The sequence below is a fragment of the Eptesicus fuscus genome, chromosome 3 (genome assembly GCF_027574615.1).
Source record: "Eptesicus fuscus isolate TK198812 chromosome 3, DD_ASM_mEF_20220401, whole genome shotgun sequence".
NCBI classification, from domain to species: Eukaryota; Metazoa; Chordata; class Mammalia; order Chiroptera; family Vespertilionidae; genus Eptesicus; species Eptesicus fuscus.
Genome location: NC_072475.1, coordinates 29106068 through 29126575, shown reverse-complemented (window position 1 = coordinate 29126575; position 20508 = coordinate 29106068). Strand labels below are relative to the sequence as shown.

General features: G+C 43.2%; 1 protein-coding gene across 7 annotated transcripts in view; it reads left to right on the top strand.

Moving 5' to 3' along the window:
- The first annotated feature begins 1497 nt into the window (after positions 1-1497).
- Positions 1498-20508, top strand: part of GOLIM4 (golgi integral membrane protein 4) — a 75884-nt gene continuing 56873 nt past the window's right edge. For all 7 annotated transcript variants that reach the window (XM_028146558.2, XM_054713708.1, XM_008142263.3 and 4 more), the window contains exon 1: positions 1498-2230. In XM_028146558.2, coding sequence (XP_028002359.2) covers positions 2044-2230 — 187 coding nt within the window. In that variant the 5' untranslated portion in view covers positions 1498-2043. The remainder of the gene's footprint in view (positions 2231-20508) is intronic.

Genomic DNA, 20508 nt, shown 5'->3' with positions numbered 1-20508 from the left:
GTGTCTGTGACAAGTGAGATAATGTATGTGTACATGAAAGCATTGTGAACAATATACTGTAAGTTATTTATTAGGGAAAAGCACATGCCACGTACACTTAGTTTTCATGGTAGTTTAAATTTATGTCACAGTCTAGTTAGGTTGTAAATTCAGTTTATTTTTATGGTTTGTAGCATCCTCTAACTTCAGAGCCAACCTAAAATCCTGCACCAGGGACTGTCTTTGTGCTGTATTTGGCTAAACAAATCTACCCTTTTTTTTTTTAAGCACTCACTGGCCATTACTGATGACTAAAATCTGGTTAGAATATCATTAAAATTATGCAGTAGGTAATAAATTCCACGACACCACTGAGGCGTTTGAGAAATAATTTACTTTCTTAGAATTCAGGTCAAGAGCCGAAACAAAATTATTTATGCATAACCTCAATTTCCCCCCCTCTCCAAGTACACAGAAAGAACAAATGCACTACGGGTTTTCTTTGGAGAGGTTTGTGCTTATTATGTTTGTTTTACTTGTTTTTACCTAGGGAACCTTTGTTGGCCTTTAAAATGTAATTTAACAGTGTAACTGATGTGGTGGGTTTCTTTTTTTTGCCACCAATAAAACAAATACATATGACAAAATGAATGTGTACTCATTTCAGCCTGTAAGATGTGTTTTTAAATTATTCTATTTGCAGTCATGAGAGGGGGGGAAAAAATGAGATCATTTCTTTCCCGTCTGCCAAAGACAAGCTGTTTTCCCCAACCCACGTGGACAGTTGAGCAGTAAGTCTAGCGCGCTAGAGTGCTAGTCCACCTACTAGTGCCCTGCCATCTGCGGGCACAAGTGCATTCACACTAGCAGCACTGGATGGGGCAAGACTCAGCTTGGCATCGCCTGTTCCACCAAGAAGGCTGTGCGGACAATGTAGCCATCCCTTGTGTCTATCGCATCTGCCCACTGGATGGGGAAAGAAAGAAAGGACACTCGCTGGAGTGTAGTTGCTCTCACCCACTCTCTCCATTTGTATACTTTGAGCGCTGGATCACACACGCACTCACGTGCACACCCACACACGTGCGCACCGTGCCTCACCCGGTTTCAGGCCGGGACACGTCCGCGGCGCAACCCCAACCATCCGGCCCCAGGCTCCGCCGCCTCTCCGCACCCACCCGCGCTCCACGTGGGCGCACCCCGGCGCCGAGCGGCCTCGCTGCCCACCAGCCCCTCGCAGCCCCGCAGCGGGAGGGAAGGCGCGGCCCCGGGGTCGGACGGACAAAGCGGGCGTCCAATCGAGCCCGGCACTGCCTTCCCGAAGGGAGGGAGGTGCAGCTCGGACGGGCCCAATGAGCGGGGAGCCCGAGTGGGACTTCCTCCGGGAATCCCGTTGGCCAGGCTAGCGGGGCTGTGGGTGACACGTAAGTTGGGTGGGAGGAGGCGGCGGCGGCCGAGGCTCCGCAGCCCCGTCAGTGACAGCGGCCCGCCATCCCCTCCCCCCCCCAAAACCCGGTCGAGCCCCCAGCCCCCCGCTGGTCACCCAGACCCCGCGGGCCGCGCGCGGAGGTCGCCGCCTGGAGCCCGGGTCCTTTTGTTGGGCGCGCACCCCCTCCTTTGGGTGGCCACGAAGTCGCGCAGTGGGAACCGCCGCGAGGGGGCGGGGAGCGGCCAGGGCGGGACTGCGAGTGCCGCCGGGGGGCAGTCGGGCCAAAAAGTGGGGAGCAGGAAACCGGGCAGGCGCGTCCGGGGATCGGCCGGGACACCCCGCTCAGAAGTATGCGGAGGGCCCCCTCGCGGGCCCCGGCACTCGCGGAGAGCCAGCCTCGCAAAAGTTTGGCGGCGGCCGCCCCGGCCGCGTCGATGGCTGCGCGCCCCGCGGCGCGCGGGGGCTGAGCGGGCGCCACTTCCCCCCTCGGCCCCGCTTTTGTGTCTCGCGTCTCCTCCCTATGCTGCGCCCGGCCACCTCCTGCAGCGGCCGCTGCTGAGGCGCTCGCTCGGGCGGCGGGAGGCAGGGCCGGCGGCGGGCACGGCCGCGGCGCGCGGTCCGCTCCGGCGGGGACTATGGGCAACGGGATGTGCTCCCGAAAGCAGAAGCGGATCTTCCAGACGCTGCTGCTGCTGAGCGTGGTCTTCGGCTTTCTCTACGGCGCGATGCTCTACTACGAGCTGCAGACGCAGCTGCGGAAAGCCGAGGCGGTGGCGCAAAAGTACCAGCAGCACCAGGAGTCCCTTTCCGCCCAGTTGCAAGGTACGGTTCGCGGGACGCACGCGGCCAGCGGCCAGCTTCGCCCCGCGCCCCTCGCCCTGGCCGGGGAAGTGGATTTGGTGAGCAGTTGGCATTGCGGGCGCCACCTCTGACCTTCCAGGGACAAGGGAGGCGAGCCCCGCAGGGTCGCTGAGCCCCGAGTGTCCGGGGGAGAGGACTTCCCCGTCGTCCGGGTGGGTTCCAAAGGCGGTTCCCTTTGAAATGGGTAGCGCCAGCCCCTGGACCCGCTGGGCATAGGATGGGCGGGCGCACACCGACTCCTGTCTTCCAGCGCTTACCAAAGGCCCGGCGCCGTCGGGGCAGGCAAGCCAGCAGCCCTGGCTCCCCTTCTGCCAGCCCATCCCAGAGGGGCATGGTTCCCTGGTTCTAGCCACTTGCTTTTCGTTTGACGTTGTCAGTAGCCCAAGAAATGGGGAGTTTGGCAGATATTTCTCAAACTGTGCTATTTGTTTTTTCAAGGGAAACTAAGCCATAACCTAGCAGCCCAAACTAATGGCCTACTAGTCCCATGGAAGGCTAGTTTCTGTTAACTTAGTAGGGTGGACTTTAGAGGTATTGGAAAAGTCCATACTATCACTATTTACCATCCTGCAGGTGTGTTTTTGCCGGGAAAAAAATGTCTGTTTTCCTGAGTAACATTTAGTGTATCACAGAGGTAGAGGTGTGTGTGTGTGTGTGTGTGTGTGTGTGTGTGTGTGTGTTTTACAGTTAGCTTTGAGAAGTCCAAGAAGAGAAATACAGTGTTTTCACTTTACCAGACACAGCAAACACAACTTGAGCAAGACCTGCAGAAAGACTTAAAGTTCCATCCTTCTCTTTTCAAATCTCACTTAATGTAAATGTCAGAAACATAAATGATGCATGACTGTACAGTAACCACCAAGTTGTCTTCTTAAGAGCATACTCCTCCTGTACACACATTGTGAAAGCTTTTACTGGTACTTGGGTTAGTTTTCAACACTTACGCAGCCTTCTCTCCAACCAAAATAATAACGAAAAGCTGTGAGTAGTGAAATGTTGACAGTCTTTGCTGATAAGGCACATATAGCTTATTTCATAGCACTGTGAGGATACGAGCCGAATACATGTATCTGTCAGTGTGTCTGTATACAAATATAAAACAGATGCCTTTTCGTTACTTCAGCTATTTTGAGTGTTTTCTAGTAAAAAAAAAAAAAAATTAAGATGAGTGAAAATGACACAGGGCCGATTGCTTGGTCTTTTTTGCTCTTCCCAACTTAGCAGAAAGGGAAGTATTTTTAGCTTCCTGAAGCTACACAGCCACAGACAGTGAAAATATGTGAGCTGGGCTTACTTCAAAAGGAAAACCTATTTTGGTACAGTCTTAACTTAAAAAATTTTTTTAACTTGTGGACATTTATCCATGAATAATATTGTTGGTATTCAGAGTATGGATATATATATATATATATATATATATATATATATATATATTTATATGTATTTATTTAGATGATGCCAGCGGTTTCCCTGTGAAGTTCAGTGCAGTTAGACCGAGGGAACATTTTTCTGTCTAACAGGACAAAGGCAGGGCTGGGTTTGTACACTCATGGCTGGAAGGGGCTTGTGTGGTGAACTCTGGGAAGTTGTCGCCTTGGTCTCTTGCTTGAGGAGACCCAGGAGAGCAGGTGCTGTCATGTTCCTCAGTACGTGCTCAGCACTGCACAGTGCCTGACACTCGGGAGGGGATCAATATATATTCATTCAGGCAACCAATAAAATTATCCTAAGCCGTGGTGAGAACCTTAATCCCAAGCACGTTAGTCTGCTTTCTCGGGCTTCCCTTCCCAGTCTTTGCTTCGGCGGGGGAAAAAAACCAAACACATAACGGCAACAAAATATTTTGCCCCAAGTAGCGCATTTGCCTCAACTGCCAATGTTGAAACTCATTGACGAAGCCCCTGCTTTCTGAGACATGGCTTTTATTTGCAGCATTCCATTTTGAAAATCAATGTCAGTGTCTTTTCTTCTTTTATATGCCTTCTTTCGGTGGTAGTTGCGGGGAGTGGTCGTAAGTGGTAACACAAGACAGTTAAACTGCACAACATCTGCTTTGCTGCAGAAGAAAAGATGTGGCTGGTTTGAATGACTTGCCTTAAAGTCCATTTCTTAATTTTACTCTTTGGCCATTTCCTCCTGAGTCGTGGTGCTGCAACTATTATAACATGATGAAGCATGAAGAATTGTTTCCCAAGCAGGCTACCGTGTATTCTTTTTAAAAATGGATTCCCGGTTGGCTTCTGTAGCATTTATTTTGGATTTCACATCTGCAGGCCATGGAATGAAGCTTTTCTGACGGTATGCAGGTTTGCTTCCCTTTTCCACTGACAAATGACATTTTACTCAGCGGTGCCATGTACCACCTGCGTTTGTTTTTAGGGCATTAAACTCTCTATTCTTAAGACTTGTTTAGTTCCCTGAGATCTCTTGATCTGTCTTGGATTAAGATCAGCGTTAATTATGAGTGGCCTTCTATAAAAAGCATGACTCTTGAGCCCAGCTGGAATGGCTCAGTGGTTGAGCGTCGACCTATGAAACAAGCACGTCTGGGTTGCGGGCTCGATCCCCTGGTCGGGGCGTGCAGGAGGCAGCCAGTCGATTCTCTCTCATCATTGATGTTTCTGTCTCTCTCTCCCGTCCTCTCTGAAATCAATAAAAATACATTAAAAAATATATAACTCTTGAAATGTTTCCGTAGTTTGGCCCTATAATCTGAAGGTACACGTTTGTTAAGTGAGCCTATTTAGGATGTCTTCCCTTTAAGAATGGGTTGTACTCCAGAGTTTACTTTGAAAGGCGGTTACCTCTAACACCTAGTGTATTTTATAGTAGAACAGTTCCATAAGTAGGAGATGGTAGGGTGACACGGAGGAAGTTCCAAGCCTAGGCAACCCTCTCCCCACTAAATAGAAATATATCCGTGTACTGATCTGTCTGCCATCCATACTGTACCTTAACGGTGCTGAGGAGTGGGGCAGAGGTTACGTATTGTTGGCCGAGGCAGTACTAACAACTTTTGACCAGCACAGTGTTTCCTTATCCTTTTAAACGTTGTTAAACTCCTTTCAAGTGGGCCGTGCACCATTCTCTCTGTCTACACACAGTGGCTCTCCGTTTTGACTGGCCGTTAGAATTACCTGGGCAGCTCCCAGGACCAATCCAATCACAATCGCTGGGGGTGGAGCCCCCCTGGCAATCTCCCCAGATTATTACAACGTGCTGCCAAGTTGAGAACCACAGCGCCATAATCTTAACACTGAGCCACTTCACAGTTACTGTACCTGCTTGGCCACAAAGACGCTTAAGGCTTTTTTTATTCTTTTTTTTTTCTTCTTTTTCTTGAGCATGTGATGCAAATTCTAGTCCTGCAACTTTTTATGTGAACGTGGGCCTCAGTTTTCTTATATACTGGAGATTAGAATGACCTATTTCATAGGGGTATTGTGAGGGTAAAATACTTAATCCCTATTAAACTGGTAGCATACCTAGCACATAGTAGGTACTGCTCACTGAAGACAGGTTGTTACTATAGTCACTGTCCCTGTTAGATGTAAGATATTTTATCTCTTTCTCTTCCCAAGGTTTGTCATGGGTAAAATTTTTTTGAAATTCACAAAATTTGTTTTCATAGTGAGCCACCTCTTTTTTTTTAATATATATTTTATTGATTTTTTACAGAGAGGAAGAGAGAGGGATAGAGAGTTAAAAACATCAATGAGAGAGAAACATCGATCAGCTGCCTCTTGCACACCCCCCACTGGGGATGTGCCCGCAACCAAGGTACATGCCCTTGACCAGAATCGAACCTGGGACCCTTCAGTCCGCAGGCCAACGCTCTATCCACTGAGCCAAACCGGTTTCGGCGAGCCACCTCTTTTTATTGTACGTAAATGAATGAACATCGAAGAAAACAGGTGAACAGTCATAAATCTGAGTACTTTACTCTGGAAAAGGGGCTTTCCTTGACAATGTAAACTTGGAATATGGTTACTGATTAACTCTCCTCTGTGTCATTTCAGATTGGGAGAGGGTGTAACTGCTAGAGGTAGGCAATAACCTTGTGCAATAAGATCTGGGAGTGAGATAGAAGTTCAAATGTTTTAAAAGTAGGAGCAGCCCTGGTCTATGTCGGTTGAAGTGTTGTCCCATACACCCCAAAAGTGGCAGGTTCCATTCCTGATCAGGGCGCATACCCAGCTTTCAGATTCCATCCCTGGTTGGGGTGTGTATGGAAGGCAACTGATTGATGTTTGTCACTCTCACATCGATGTTTCTCTCTCCCCCTCTCCGTCTCCCTCCCTTCCTCTCTCTCAAAATCAACAAAAAAAAAGTAGGAGCAAAGTGTCCTCCATTCCTAAAACAGTGAAGGACATTATTGTAGTGCTCTTGGTCTTCCCAGTGATGACCTGAAACCATCCAGGAAAGGTTTACATAATGTTTTCTATGCTTCCGTTACAGAGAAGTCCAGGTAAGTGTATGGCAACAATTTAAAATAAAAAACCTTTAGAGTTTCTAAGGTTATATTGTTGTTGTTTTTTTCAGTTAGTTGCCCTTTGCATTGTGTTCTCCTAACAGGCAGGATGGTTTGCTAGCCAGAGCCTGAACACATTTTATTGTAACTGGTTACTTTGTTTTCACCCTACCCTGAATCTGCTTAAAAAAGGAAAAGAGAAAAAAAAAAAGAAAAGAAAGAAAAGAAAAAGTCTCCTTCAGCTCAGAGCCAGGCTTTTTTTATTCTTCCATCTCCAGTGCCTGGTGCTTGGCAATATAGCAGGTGCTCAATAAATAGAAGGTCTGTGACCTTGTGGTATTTTCTCTCTGCCAATGAATGGGCTTTATATATGGTGGGCAGTTAAGTGTATTGGATAAGAGCTGAGGAGTCAGCGCTTGAATTTGATTTCTTGCTCCCATTCCCAATAGCTGTGTGATCGTCTGCAAGTTACTTAACTTCTCTGTGACTCGTTTTCATTGTATGTAGTAATCAGGATAATAGTGCTTATAATAGGTTATCGTAAGGGTCAGTCGTGTTAGTCAGTATAAAATGCTTAGAAGGCTGTAGTCCGTACTTTGGACTATTGGGGAACCTCACATACCTTAGAATGGTTCACAGACCTCAGTAATTTAAACCCACAGGGGTGGGCAGAGTGTTGTAGGTTTACTCATTTTCAAGTGCAAAGTTAGATAGTATCTAGTAAGTAAACATTTCCACTGAAGTACATCTTGCAGTTAAAAGGAGTTATTTATCAAGCTGTTTTTGTTTAATTCTGTTGTGTTTTAAAAAATAGAAAAGATACTCTCTCTCTCTCTCCCATTTTTGCGGGGGAGGCAACCTAATTTTTGAAGGCCTTGCTTTGGCAAGGCTGAAAAAAAAAAAAAAAGAACAGAAATAATTTCTGGGCTCAGTAGTTTTTATTTGTATGTAAAACCCTGCCTTAAAATCCATTTCCTGAATATAAAAGAGAAAAACTTCTAGACACTTTTTGAAAAATGTCCTCAAATACGCATTCTGTTGAATATATGTAACTTGCAGAAATATTTGATTCCACACATTGCATCTGCCTTAGTCATCCCTGTAAATGGGGACATGCTACTATTGGTTTACATGTAAGATAATGTAAGAAAATTGCTCATTATCTGTGAGCCTTTAGCTTAAGTACCAGGTGGGCTGAAAACCTTACCTTGAAATTAAAAAAAAAAAAATTCTCCTGCTTTTCCAAATGGCACAAGGCCACGGGTTTCAGTGACTTTAGGAATGAGTGAACTGGAGTTGAGGAAATGACGACAGAAGCTGCCGGGGACCAAAATACAAAGGATTTGAGAGAAATCAGAAGAGGGGAGAGAAAAAAGGGGACTAACATCAGTGTATGATTTTCCAAGCATTGAGACATTCTTGCTCACATCTCTATGTCCTGAAAAAAAACACACAGGGATTAATGAAAGGAGAGTGGGTTTGGCATCAGATACAGTGTGAATGCATTTCTCGTGTTAGCCAGTAGAATGACCTTGACCTCTCTGAACTTCAGTTTCTTCATATTTAATTGGGGATAACAGTGACTATCTTGCACGCTTGTATGGGTTAGAAATAATACGCTTAAAGTGCACAACATGAATGCTGGAGCGAATAGCAACGACAGTTTTTGGGTGACCGGGACTACTGTTGCTGGATTAGTATCACGCTGGTTATTTGGCCATTGTTTGCTATATCTAGTACAGCTATTTTCAACCTTTTTCATTTCATGGCACATACAAACTGATCACTGGAATTCTGCCGCACACCAAAAAAATACTATTTTTTTTGTCAGTCTGACAAAAAAAATAGGTATAATTTTGATTTTCACACTGGGAGGCTATTATTGTGTTGGCTGTTGTCAGTTTTTTATTTGACAATCTAAGGGAAAAGAGGTCTGTGCCCCTGACTAAATAATAGTGAGGTATTGTATGTTTATTTTTAAGTATTAGTATTACTTTTTAGAGAAGGAGGAAGGGAAAGAGAGAGAAACATTGATTGGCTGCCTCCCACAAGTTCCCTACCAGGGATTGAGCTCGCACCTGGGGCATGTGCCCTCCCCTGGGATTGAACTGGCAACCTTTTGGTGCAAGGGACACGCCCCACCAACTAAGCCCAGGTATTGCATGTCTTAAAAATTCTTGCGGCACACCGGTTGAAAATCATTCTGTCTTTTCTATTGTTTTGACCCTTTTGGGGGGAAAGAAAAAGATCTGAAAACGCTTTACATGGCTGCAAGTAAGAGTTGCTGTTTTCATTTTGACCACTACATGTTGTTATTTTATCATTCAGAACAAAATGTTTTTACTTCTTTTGCCAGTCAGTGGTTTGTGGGTTTTTGGATTTGTTAGGAGTGAAAGTTTTATATGTAATGTAACTTTATTTTTATTTTTTAAAAATATATTTTATTGATTTTTTTTACAGAGAGCAAGGGAGAAGGATAGAGTGTTAGAAACATCAATGAGAGAGAAACATCGATCAGCTGCCTCCTGCACACCCCCTATTGGGGATGTGCCTGCAACCAAGGTACATGCGCTTGACTGGAATCGACCTCGGGACCCTTCAGTCTGAAGGCTGACGCTCTATCCACTGAGCCAAACCGGTTAGGGCTGTAATGTAACTTTACATTAAAGTGGCAAACTATATTGTCCTCCTACGCTGCTGTTACTTGAAGTGACTTTATTAAGATAAAATTTTAAAAATTTATTTGAAGGAATTGAATTATTTTAAGTACATAGCATTTATTGATTGTCTACTGTGTTCAGGTACAGGCTTTTTCTCATTTAACAGTGACACAGGCACTTTAATGTGAATGAGCAATCTGAGGCTCAGAGAGGTTAACTTGCCAGTATCAAGGTCAAATCCAACGAAACAGCTTAGAACGCTAATGTGACTTCCTAGCTCATATTCTTTCCTCCGTTCTCCATTGACCTCAAAAATTATCTTAGTGTCTCATGACAGTATTGCTGGTTTTGAGAAAGTAGGTTAGGTGAGTCATATGAGGATTCAAGATAAAATTTAGATCAGAAGTAACAGGTGTGATTATTTGATTTCCAGAGTGTAGGACTTTTGCTTCTGTTATGAAAGATGGTTTTGGATGATACTGAGTTGGTTCACAGATGCCACATAAAATAACATCAAATCATACAATAAAAAAACCGCCCTTTTGAATTCCCTTTCAGTGTGTTCTTGACAAATCAAGTAGAAACTCTCAATTTGATTCTAGAACCCCTCCCCTAGATAGAGTTGCTCATTTTTTTTTTTTTTCAAAGAGAACAGATTTCAGGGAGCCAACAGCCTGATAGCTAGAATTTAATAATTGTCTCATTGCACGTAACTTTTACAGTTACCATCCATGAATGCCATGTAAGTCAGATTTTTCATGTATAATGTACTACCGTAAAGTTTCCTGTTTAGAAGTTTATTGTAGTGGGGGGAAAATACAGGTTTTGTGTGCCTGAAGTAAGAACTCATGTTGGGAGTACCTGCATGAAGGTTAGGAATGCATCAGCTGTTCAAGTCCGATATGAGCACTGCATCTTACAGTTAAGAAAACAGTCCTGAAGCTGATGAGTCACTTACCATGTGTCTCAAGTACCCTGACTTCCAGTACAACGTGGCACTCCGCACTGTGCTCTGCTCTCTCCGGACAGACCAGCAGCACCCAGGCAGTCAGGGCAGAAGTGGGCGTTGCTATTTTTAACAATGCTGTGTCTCTCTGAATGGCGTGTTTGTGCTCTTTGCTTTTATTGGCCTGGGAGTGCTTATCCAGAGGACATGTCAGTCATTGCCCTTCACTAATAAGCCTCACTAAATAGGCTCATAGCCTGGAGGGACGTAGGCAGGAAATAAATTGCTCTGTATAACAGTGTGACATTTAAAAATATATATATTGCTTTAACAACTTTTCGTATATAAAATGTCACAATATGATAGTGAATAGAAAAGTAACAGATACACTGTCATTCTGCAGAGTAAGGCATAATGGAACATTTGAATGACACCATTTCTTTCCCTTTGAGAGTAAGCGGATTTAAGAAAAAACTATAATTATTTTAAGAGAGATAAACATTGCTTTTTCCCATTTTGCATCCCATTTAAGCCCCTTTATGTAGAGTTTTTGTTACAAACAAACAAAAATCTACAAATTAAGATATTTCAGAGAGCTCTGACATTGCTTGGATGCTCTAGACAGCAGCTTGATGCTATAATATCAATATCCTAAACATACATTAAAATTGAGTAGCTGATAATTACTTGATTATCTAGTTTGGTTAGTGTAGAACAGTTTATCAAGTTTTACATTGTTAAGATTTAATAATACAAATCTATAATTTCTATTATATCAATCTCCAGTGGTCGGCAAACTGCGGCTCTCGAGCCACATGCGGCTCTTTGGCCCCTTGAGTGTGGCTCTTCCACAAAATCCCACGTGCGGGTGTGCACGTACAGTGTGATTGAAACTTCGTGGCCCATGCACAGAAGTCGGTTTTCGGCTCTCAAAGAAATTTCAATCGTTGTACTGTTGATATTTGGCTCTGTTGACTAATGAGTTTGCCGACCACTGTCTTAACCTATTAACAAACATTTCAAGGGGATTTTTAAAAGGACTTTATATCCTTTTTAAAGGTTTGAAGCTATTAAAACATGTTAAATTGTACTGATGTCACACATCACTTTTATTAGAAGGTGAAAAATAAATTCTCTTTGCTATATAGGTGAGCATCAGCTCAAAATCCAGAAGTCGTCTAAGTTTGATCTGGGTGTGGGTGAAGCTCCTTGGGTTTAATTTCTCCAGCACAGTTCCTCTTCATCTGCAGGCCTGTGAAACTAAGGTGTCAAGGATTCTGACCTTGAAACAACCAACATACAACGGGGGAAGGGGCGGAGGGGGGCGGGGGGCGGGGTCAGGCGTAAGATGCCGCCATATTCTTGTTCATCAGAGCAGAAAATCCAAGGTATGTAGGACTCACTGGTTCATCGCAATTCCGAAATCCAGCTGGGCAAATACATGGTCCTTGGCGTAGGTTTTCAGGCCTGGAAATACTTTTCCATGACTGTTTATTCTTCTGTTTGGCTATTGGTTCCACTCTCTGAATCATCCTCCCTTTTTGCATTGGAAGGTATGATGTGCCTGTTTGTGAGTTTTCTCAGCCTGCTTCCTGCCAGTAGAACTTTCGGGATCTGTGGCCCTTTTGCATCCAGTGCTATCTCTGTCCCTCTCAGTCCAAGCTGGCAGTTTCTGCTGATAAAATGCTCTCAAAACTTTTGTGGGTCTTCTGTGAAACTCCCTGGTGCTTACTCTGTTAGACAAAAACCACACCCACATATTTGCTGAAGGTAAATTCTTCTCTACCTTGGGCTTCTGCTGAGACTAGAGAGACCACACCCTTTATCTTCCCAAAGGCCTATTGAAAGGACCTGCAAGTCACAGCCTTAAACTTTTCCTGTGGTCTGGCTGAATCCTTCTCGGAGACACCACATTTCCAAGCTCTTAACAAGGATTTCAAAAGCCACACTCTCCATCTCATCTTCAGATCATGTTCTTTATTTTCTGACAGTTCCCTGGATTTGATCTTGGCTTGGAAGCTATTTCTTAATTGTAGCCTTGTTTGTAGTCAAGGGAGGTTGAGAAAGCTCAAAACCATCAAGTCCTGCCTCCTTTCTGTTTAGTAGTCCTTCCTCCTCACAGTTTACTGTAAGTAACAAGAAGAAACCAAGGTAGCATCTTCAACATTTTGCTGGGAAATCTTAGGTAAACCACCCAGTTCATGTTTTACTTCTCAGATACCTGCAAGCGACCTGCTGGTCATGTACCTATATGGAAGTGTGGGTATTAGGAAGCCTTCTGCCACTACATAATTTCCAGCTTCCAATAACATTTTCTTCACTTTCATTTGCGCCTTTACTAGCAATCCTTTCAGAGCCAGAATTCTGTGGACACTGTGCTCAAGGCACCTTATCCTCTACTTGCACCCCTCGTAAGGCCCACTACACAGTCCCAGTCCCACCTCTGAGATACTGGTTACAGCAGCACTTTACTTCCAAAATCTGTATTAGCTACCCTGTTGCACAGCAACAGAAAAGGAAGCTATTTTCTGTTGAAACTGTCCAAGGAAGCAGCAAATCATCCCCAAACTAAATTTCCTTAAAACAACAAATGTTATCTTACAATCTCTATGGGAAAGGAAATTGGGCTTAGCTGGGTGATTCTCCCAAGATCTGTCATGAATGTCACATGATGAAGCTGCTGATTAGCTTTGAAATCTTCTCAAAACTCAACTGGGATTGAAGAACCTTTCAGAATTCACAATGTGGTTGGCAGGCCTCAGAAAGTCTGCTTTCAATCCTGCTCATCTGGGCCTTTTCGTGGGACTTTCTATAGCATCAACATGGAACTTACAACATGAGAACCCAAGATGAAAGGGAAAGTATTTTAATAACCTAATCATCTTGAAAGTGATAAAGCATCACCGTTTTATCATTACCAAAGTCCTCACAAGCTAACATTTATTGGACACTTTCTAGGTACCAGTCAAATGTTCTAAATCGTTGTCTTGGATTATGCAACCTAATGCTTTTGAAAAAAATGTTTTGCTACATATTAAAATGTGATTTACCACCATTTAATTTGAAGTAGGAAGTGGCATTTGAAATCATGGCCTCCAGAAGGAAATTGTCTGGTGTCTAAAGCATCTTATCTGGAGGAATTAAGATTCAAAGAGAGGTCTAGGTAACTTTCTGAAGTATAACCCCAACTTGTAGGCTGTCAAGAGAAATCTCGAAGTGGAAGGTGTCACGTCTTTGGAGAGTTTCAAAACCATTGACAAAATATGAAAATGTCCCACTGCTACAAAGGCCTGTATTTCATTGGCAAGTAGACGGGAATGCAGTGGAGTGTGTTAGTTCATACAGTATTTTCACATGCTTCTGGATATTCCTTCTGACTTTATAGACTGCGGTCCTTGGTGAAGACCTTGCTATTTAATAGTCAGAAGATAATTTTATAGAGTTTTACTGGTCTTGAGTAACAAAATCTTTTATTTAAAGAAAGTGTAAATGGAATGACAATTTCAACGTGTTCATTCATCCCTACTTTGAAAGTTAAGTTTAAACTATTGCAATATATGAGTATTCTTTTGTGATATTGATAAAATAAAAAAAAATAGAGCATAAAAGCATATTATGAAAAAGTCATTAAATGTTTTCTGAACAATTGTAATTTCAAATTCATGGTATGACCTCACTCTTCTAAACATATTTTAGTAATTTGCCGAAACCGGTTTGGCTCAGTGGATGGAGCGTCAGCCTGCGAACTCAAGGGTCCCAGGTTCGATTCCGGTCAAGGGCATGTACCTTGGTTGTGGGCACATCCCCAGTGGGGGGTGTGCAAGAGGCAGCTGATTGATGTTTCTCTCTCATCGATGTTTCTAGCTCTCTATCCCTCTCTCTTCCTCTCTGTAAAAAATCAATAAAATATATTTAAAAAAACAACAACAAAAAACTAAACATATTTTAGTAATTAGAAATACATGAAATAAATATTTCTATTTTCCTTTTGACTGGGCTAAACATATTTCTACTAGAGGCCCAATGTGCGAAGATTCGTGCAAGAATGGGCCTTCCTTCCCCTGGCTGCCAGCACTGCCTTTGCTCCGGCCGGAGCCGCCTTTACGCTCCGGCCTGGCCGCCTTCCCGCCTTCCCACACTTCCCAGAGGCCTGCCCCGCCCCTGGCCACTCAGCGCCTGCATATGCAAATTAACCTGCCATCTTTGTTGGGTTAATTTGCATACCCACTCCTGATTGGCTGGTGGGTGTCACAAAGGTATGGTCAATTAGCATGTTACTCTTTTATTAGTGTAGATAAGAGATTGGGAATTGGATAGAGAATATCTTGTCAAAATGTTTGAGGCCATATTCCATTCAACAATTAGGGAGAGTTCTGTTCTTGTCAGTGAGAAGTGACTGTTGAATTTCTGTTGAATCAGTGATTGTCTCTCTGCCCCACACCTATCTGTGTGGGCGCCAGGTGACTGCCATGATCTTCATGGTTACTTTATGTTACTGTGGACTTCTCTCGGTGATAATCATGTGGATATCATAAGTCTCCTGTGACATGTGGTCTCTGCTGTCTGTCCCCAAAACCAAAAAGGCAAAAATTCCCTCTACGTTCCATGCTGTAGTGCTAATGTGCAGTGTGATTCTTAGGGAGATTTACAGGTTAAAATTTTGTTTTTTAATATGTCTTTTATTCCCTGGATTGACTAGGGTCCAAATGGACTGAGCTAAAGGAAGCTCTTTTCTGTTGAAACTGCCCAAGGAAGCAGAAACTAGGAGTTAGCTAGAACGATGGTATGTGTGAGTGAGTACACCCTAAGGAATCTTCACCTGTGGTCCCACAGTAGCAACACTTTGAGTACAGGCTGCACCTTTAAAGAAAGACTGCTTTGTTGTATTTCTGGCCTCCAGCTGTTCTTACAACTCATTCCTGAGACCACATTGTGGGTCTTGTCTCTGACCTTCTCTTCCTTTAGGGTGGCATTTTCTGTGTGGGATCCATGGGGGTCCATGAACTTCCTGAAAATATGCCACTTTTGTATATGTGCCATCTTCTAAGACAGAAGCCATAGCTTTTATCAGATTTTCAAAGCCTCAGTGACCTGAAAAAGGTTAAGAACCACTGCTTTAGGGAATTTGACCTCCCCTGGTCCTATCCCATGAACCCTTTAGAAAGTAGTTGGGTTTGTAATGGGGTAGCAATAGTCACTACTGTTCCCTTAAAGCTCTAACCCACGCCACCCCCTCAAATTTAAGAAGAATCCTAATTAGGGACCTAAATGGCATTTAATAGTTGCATTTCTTAGAATCCATTAGTAATTGCTTCATAAATATTAAAAAAGTGCCTTGCAATTACATGAGAAACTTATACTTTTCAAATTGCTTTATATTCATGATATCATCCCCCTCTCCCTGCTGAAAACAACATTGTGTTATAGAATAAAGCAAAACATGCCATATTGTGACCAGTTTAAATCTGGGGAAACGGAAGTCCCACAGCCAGCCAGTGCCACACTTGGTATTGATGCTCACATTGCTTGAATCCTAACTCAGGGCCCTGACTAATCCTCAGTTTCCAAGGCTCCCTTGCCTGGAACTCACTATAATGAGGTTTTAACAGTAATCACAAAACAATTTCTTTCTGACTTTGCCTCTTGGAGAGAACTCAATCCTTTATGGATTCTGTCAAACAGTCAATATTCCCAGATGGTGACTCACCTGGATTAGAGAACTGGTCTCCTGGGAGTCTACCTACCAGCCCCCACCTCTTCCCATCTCTGTGACTAAGGAAGGTGCTAATGGCTGCTGAAGCTACTCCTTCCTGCTTCACCTCTACAGCTTGTTATGTCAGTAGCGTATTTACCTTGTTCCTTTTTGGATCGCACACGCCCTGGAGAATCCTGGAAGGCTCCGCGGAGATTGGGTTCCAATTATTAAGACTAGTAGTCACAGTGGTGAACTTGGCTTCCCCACCCTTTCCATCTATCTCTCTGGCCCATTGTCCTTGATCCAAAAGTAGGGGCTTGGGTGGTTCTTTACCTTGGGGTGATTTTTTTTTTTTTTTTACTCCTATGCATGCTGGGGTGTAGACAGGGCTTAAGCTCCTGCTACTTTCACCACAGGCTGTCACCTCCTGATAGCAACTGTGGCTTCATCCTGACTCTAGAGGGGACTTTGAAGCTCACCACTCAACTGATTCTCCAGCTGTGATTTTTAGTTTCCAGATGTAGAAGTCAGATCACTCCTAAATTAATCATAGATTGGTGGAGCGGGAGAGAATGTTTGTAGAACCCAGGTTGCAAAGAGCAGCATATGGTTATGTTTTGGTTTGTCCTACGCAGCACTCTGAAAAATTTCACAGTAGTTGTCTACAAGGAAAACGATATTTTATGTAAACATCCGATTCCCGACTTTGAAGTCATAAGATCCCTGGACACTGAGCTGCATTCCTGCATCGTGAATGGCTCACATTTGGAACGGAACATGTGGGCCTCAGTTGGCAAAAATTCTAACGGGATTCTTTATCTTGATTAGCTTCTTTGGTTTATCAATGAAGAAAGCGAGCCTCAGAAAGATAGAATGACTCGACATCTGTGCTTCCCAGTGTAGCCTTGGCCATGTGTGGCAAAAGCACTTACAATGCAGCTAGTGTGATTGAGGGACTGAATTTTAAATTTTAATTAATTTAAATTTGAAAATTAAAGCAGAAGTGTTGTAAAATATTTTTCTGTCCAACACAACTTTATTGTTTTGGTGACACGACATTTCCGTTAACTGTCGTCTTGCAATAGATCTAATTAGTGGATTACAGTGTACAGATACTTTCTACTTTTTTAAAATTTGCGCCTGCTAGAAATTTAAAAATTACACAGGTGATTCACGGTGTGCTTCTGTTGGACAGTGCTGACCTGGCAGAGCCCACAGATGGCTGGTGGCAGGTGTGATGTGTGTCGGCAGATTCCCACAGTTATAACCATATTTTTTCTCCATGACTAAAAGTGTTACCCAGCTTTTCTTCTAATCCTCAAAACATTTTCATTATAATATACAATCTCACAAACTCCTGTAGGAATTTAGTTTTCCTCATTTTTTATGTGGCATATGATACAGAAGTGATTTTATGTAAAAGAAAATTCAGCTTTGTGTATTATCAACTACTATATAATACAGGTAATTTTAAAAATAAAATTAATATGCATGATACATATGACTACTTTTAATTTTTAATACCATTAAAATAACATTGTATTTGATTTTGGCACAGATGTATAAGATATGTACTCTAAAATTAGGTACATATTGTAGCTTTAAAACTAGACAAAATTACTTTTACACCTAATATATTGTGTTCTTATATTTGACAAGATAAGAAGGAATCAAAAACTTCACAAATAAAACACTGGGTATGAGAATAGCCCAGTCAACTCTAACATTTCCTTTTTTCTTTTTGTTTTTGACATTTTAGTTATTGAACTATGAATTGTAACATATATACATAAACGTGCACAAATTGTAACCATACAGCTTGATGATTTTTTAAAACATTTGTGCACCAGCAACCTGATCAAAACACATAACAATACCAGCACCCTGAAGTTCCCTTGAACCACTTCAGTCACTGCCCCCACCTCCTAAAAACAATCACCATTGATTAATTTTGCCTGTTTTTTCACTTTACATAAAGGAAATCAAATAATATATACTCTTGTGTCTGGCTTCTTTTGCTTAACATTGTTTGTGAGATTCACCCGAGCTGTTACATGCATCGTTTGTTCGTTTCTATTAGTCTGCCATTGTGTAAGTCCATCACAATTTATCCATTCTACTATTGACAGACATTTGGCTAATGTCAATGCCTGTTGTTTTGTTCTGGTGTGTGTGTGTGTGTGTGTGTGTGTGTGTGTGTGTGTGTTTCAAGGATTAGCAGTTTCTTAATGAACTTGATGACTATTTTGAGTAAGATAATACAATTTAAGGACTGTTTTGAGAGCATTTGCAAAATTGTTACCTTATTATTACCCCTCTCCTAGTACTAATTTAATATCCTTATCCTGTCTGTATGTGTATTATTAGTATAAATTTAAAAATATATCAAAATAAAAATAACTAAAACTTAATGTTCAAAACACAAGCATTGGTATCGTTGTTCAGCCAGTGATCAGCTGCCCTAGGGCCTGCCCAGATATGAGCTGACTTTTCTCTCCACCATCAGTTGTGCTCATTTGATGCATTCTTTTTCCATGTGTATTGTGTAAAGCGGTAATTTTTAAAGTAATCAATTTATCTATTTTGAAAGAAATTACAACAGGTCCAGTTACTGCCTTTTGTTAAGTTTGTTTCCTGAAACATGTTCACAGTCCCCCTCGTTTGGGAACACTGCCTGTCACTGGAAGGATCTCGAGTATAACTGAGCACTCGGGAGGAAGATTATGGAGTGAACGCAGCACCTGGTGGTGCTTAAGCTAGCCTTGAGAGCTCTTCTAAGTTTTTGTGAGTTTAAGTTCTGAGCTGCTAGCTTAAATGAACAATAGTGAAAATAAGAATTACCTGTGGCGACTCATGCTCAGCAATTTGTTGATACACAGTAAATTTCACAGCATAGTTTTGTTCATTGTATATAAGTGGCGAAAAAGGGCAAAATGTTCTTGGGAATTGATCCATGAAAAGCTCCTAAATATCGCCTTCATAACCCGTGATAATTGAACTTGTGTTAGGCTACAGTTTATCTTCATACAAATTATGCTAGAAAATACTAACTTATAAAATATTTGTGTAAGTGAAAATCTATCCCTTTTTAAATGAACGGATTTCTAAATATTTAGGAACATAAGAAGGAAAGATAGCCTCCTAGCCAAAGAATTAATTGAGGATTCTTATCTATAGATTCAGGCAGGCCCTAAAAGCATTAGTGCTCAAAAGCAATATAGAGAACAGACTGACAGCTGTCAGAGGGAAGGGGGATGTGAGAATGGGTAAAAGGGTGAACGAATTAAGCCAGAAACAAACAAAAAAAGAAAGATAGAAAGAAAATCTCACAGAATAGACAATACCATGATGATTACCAAAAGGAAAGCAGGGGTTGGCGGAGGTAGAAGAGGGTATGGGGGATAAATAGTGATGGAAGGAAACTTGACTTGAAGAGGTGAACACACAATCTATATATCTATACTAATAATAGAGGAATATGCAAATTGTCCGAGATGCCATCACAGTAACAGTAACGACCCAACAGCAGGCTGGCAGGCTGTGTGGGGCGACCAGGCCAGCAGGGGGGTTAGTGAGGGACGACCAAACAACTGAACAGCAGGCTGCGTGGGGTGACCAGGCCGGCAGGGGGGTTAGTGAGGGATGACCAAACAACTGAACAGCAGGCTGTGTGGGGTGACCAGGCCAGCAGGGGGGGCAGTTGTGGGTGACTAGACTGGCAGAGGGGGGCAGTTAGGGGTGACCAGGCTGGCAGAGGGGGGCAGTTAGGGGCGACCAGGCTGGCAGAGGGGGGCAGTTGGAGGTGACCAGGCTGGCGGGGGGGGCAGTTAGGGATGATCAGGCCAGCAGGCAGAGGCAGTTAAGAGTGATCAGGCTGGTAGGGGGAGCAATTAGGGGTGATCAGTCAGAAAGGAGGTGAGCAGTTAGGAGCCAGCGGTCCCAGATTGTAAGAGGGATGTCTGACTGCCTGGGATCAGGCCTAAACCGGCAGTCGGACATCCCCCAAGGGGTCCCGGATTGGAGAAGGTGCAGGCTAGGCTGAGGGGAACCCCCCCCCCACATGAATTTCATGCACCGGTCCTCTAGTATATATATAAAAAGAGGTAATATGCAAATTAGGCCAGGACTCCGTAATGGGTCACGACCAGACAGGAGGAGGTTGCACGTGTAGGTGAGGCCTGGAGTGGAGACGGAGACGGAGACAGAGGCAGGGGTCCTGACCGAGCCAGGGGGGCTGGGAGACTCTGAAAGTCAGGTGCGGGTCCCAGCCCCCCACGGGGTGCCTCCTCACATGGCAGGAGGCGGGGTGCTTCCTTGCATGATTTCAATCGCGCCCTGGGCCTCTAGTATAATATACAGAGGATGTATTACAGAATTGTATGCCTGAAGCCTATGTAATTTTATTACCAGTGTCACTCCAATAAATCAATTAAAATTATACTTATTGAACTCTTCCTTAATTCAAGA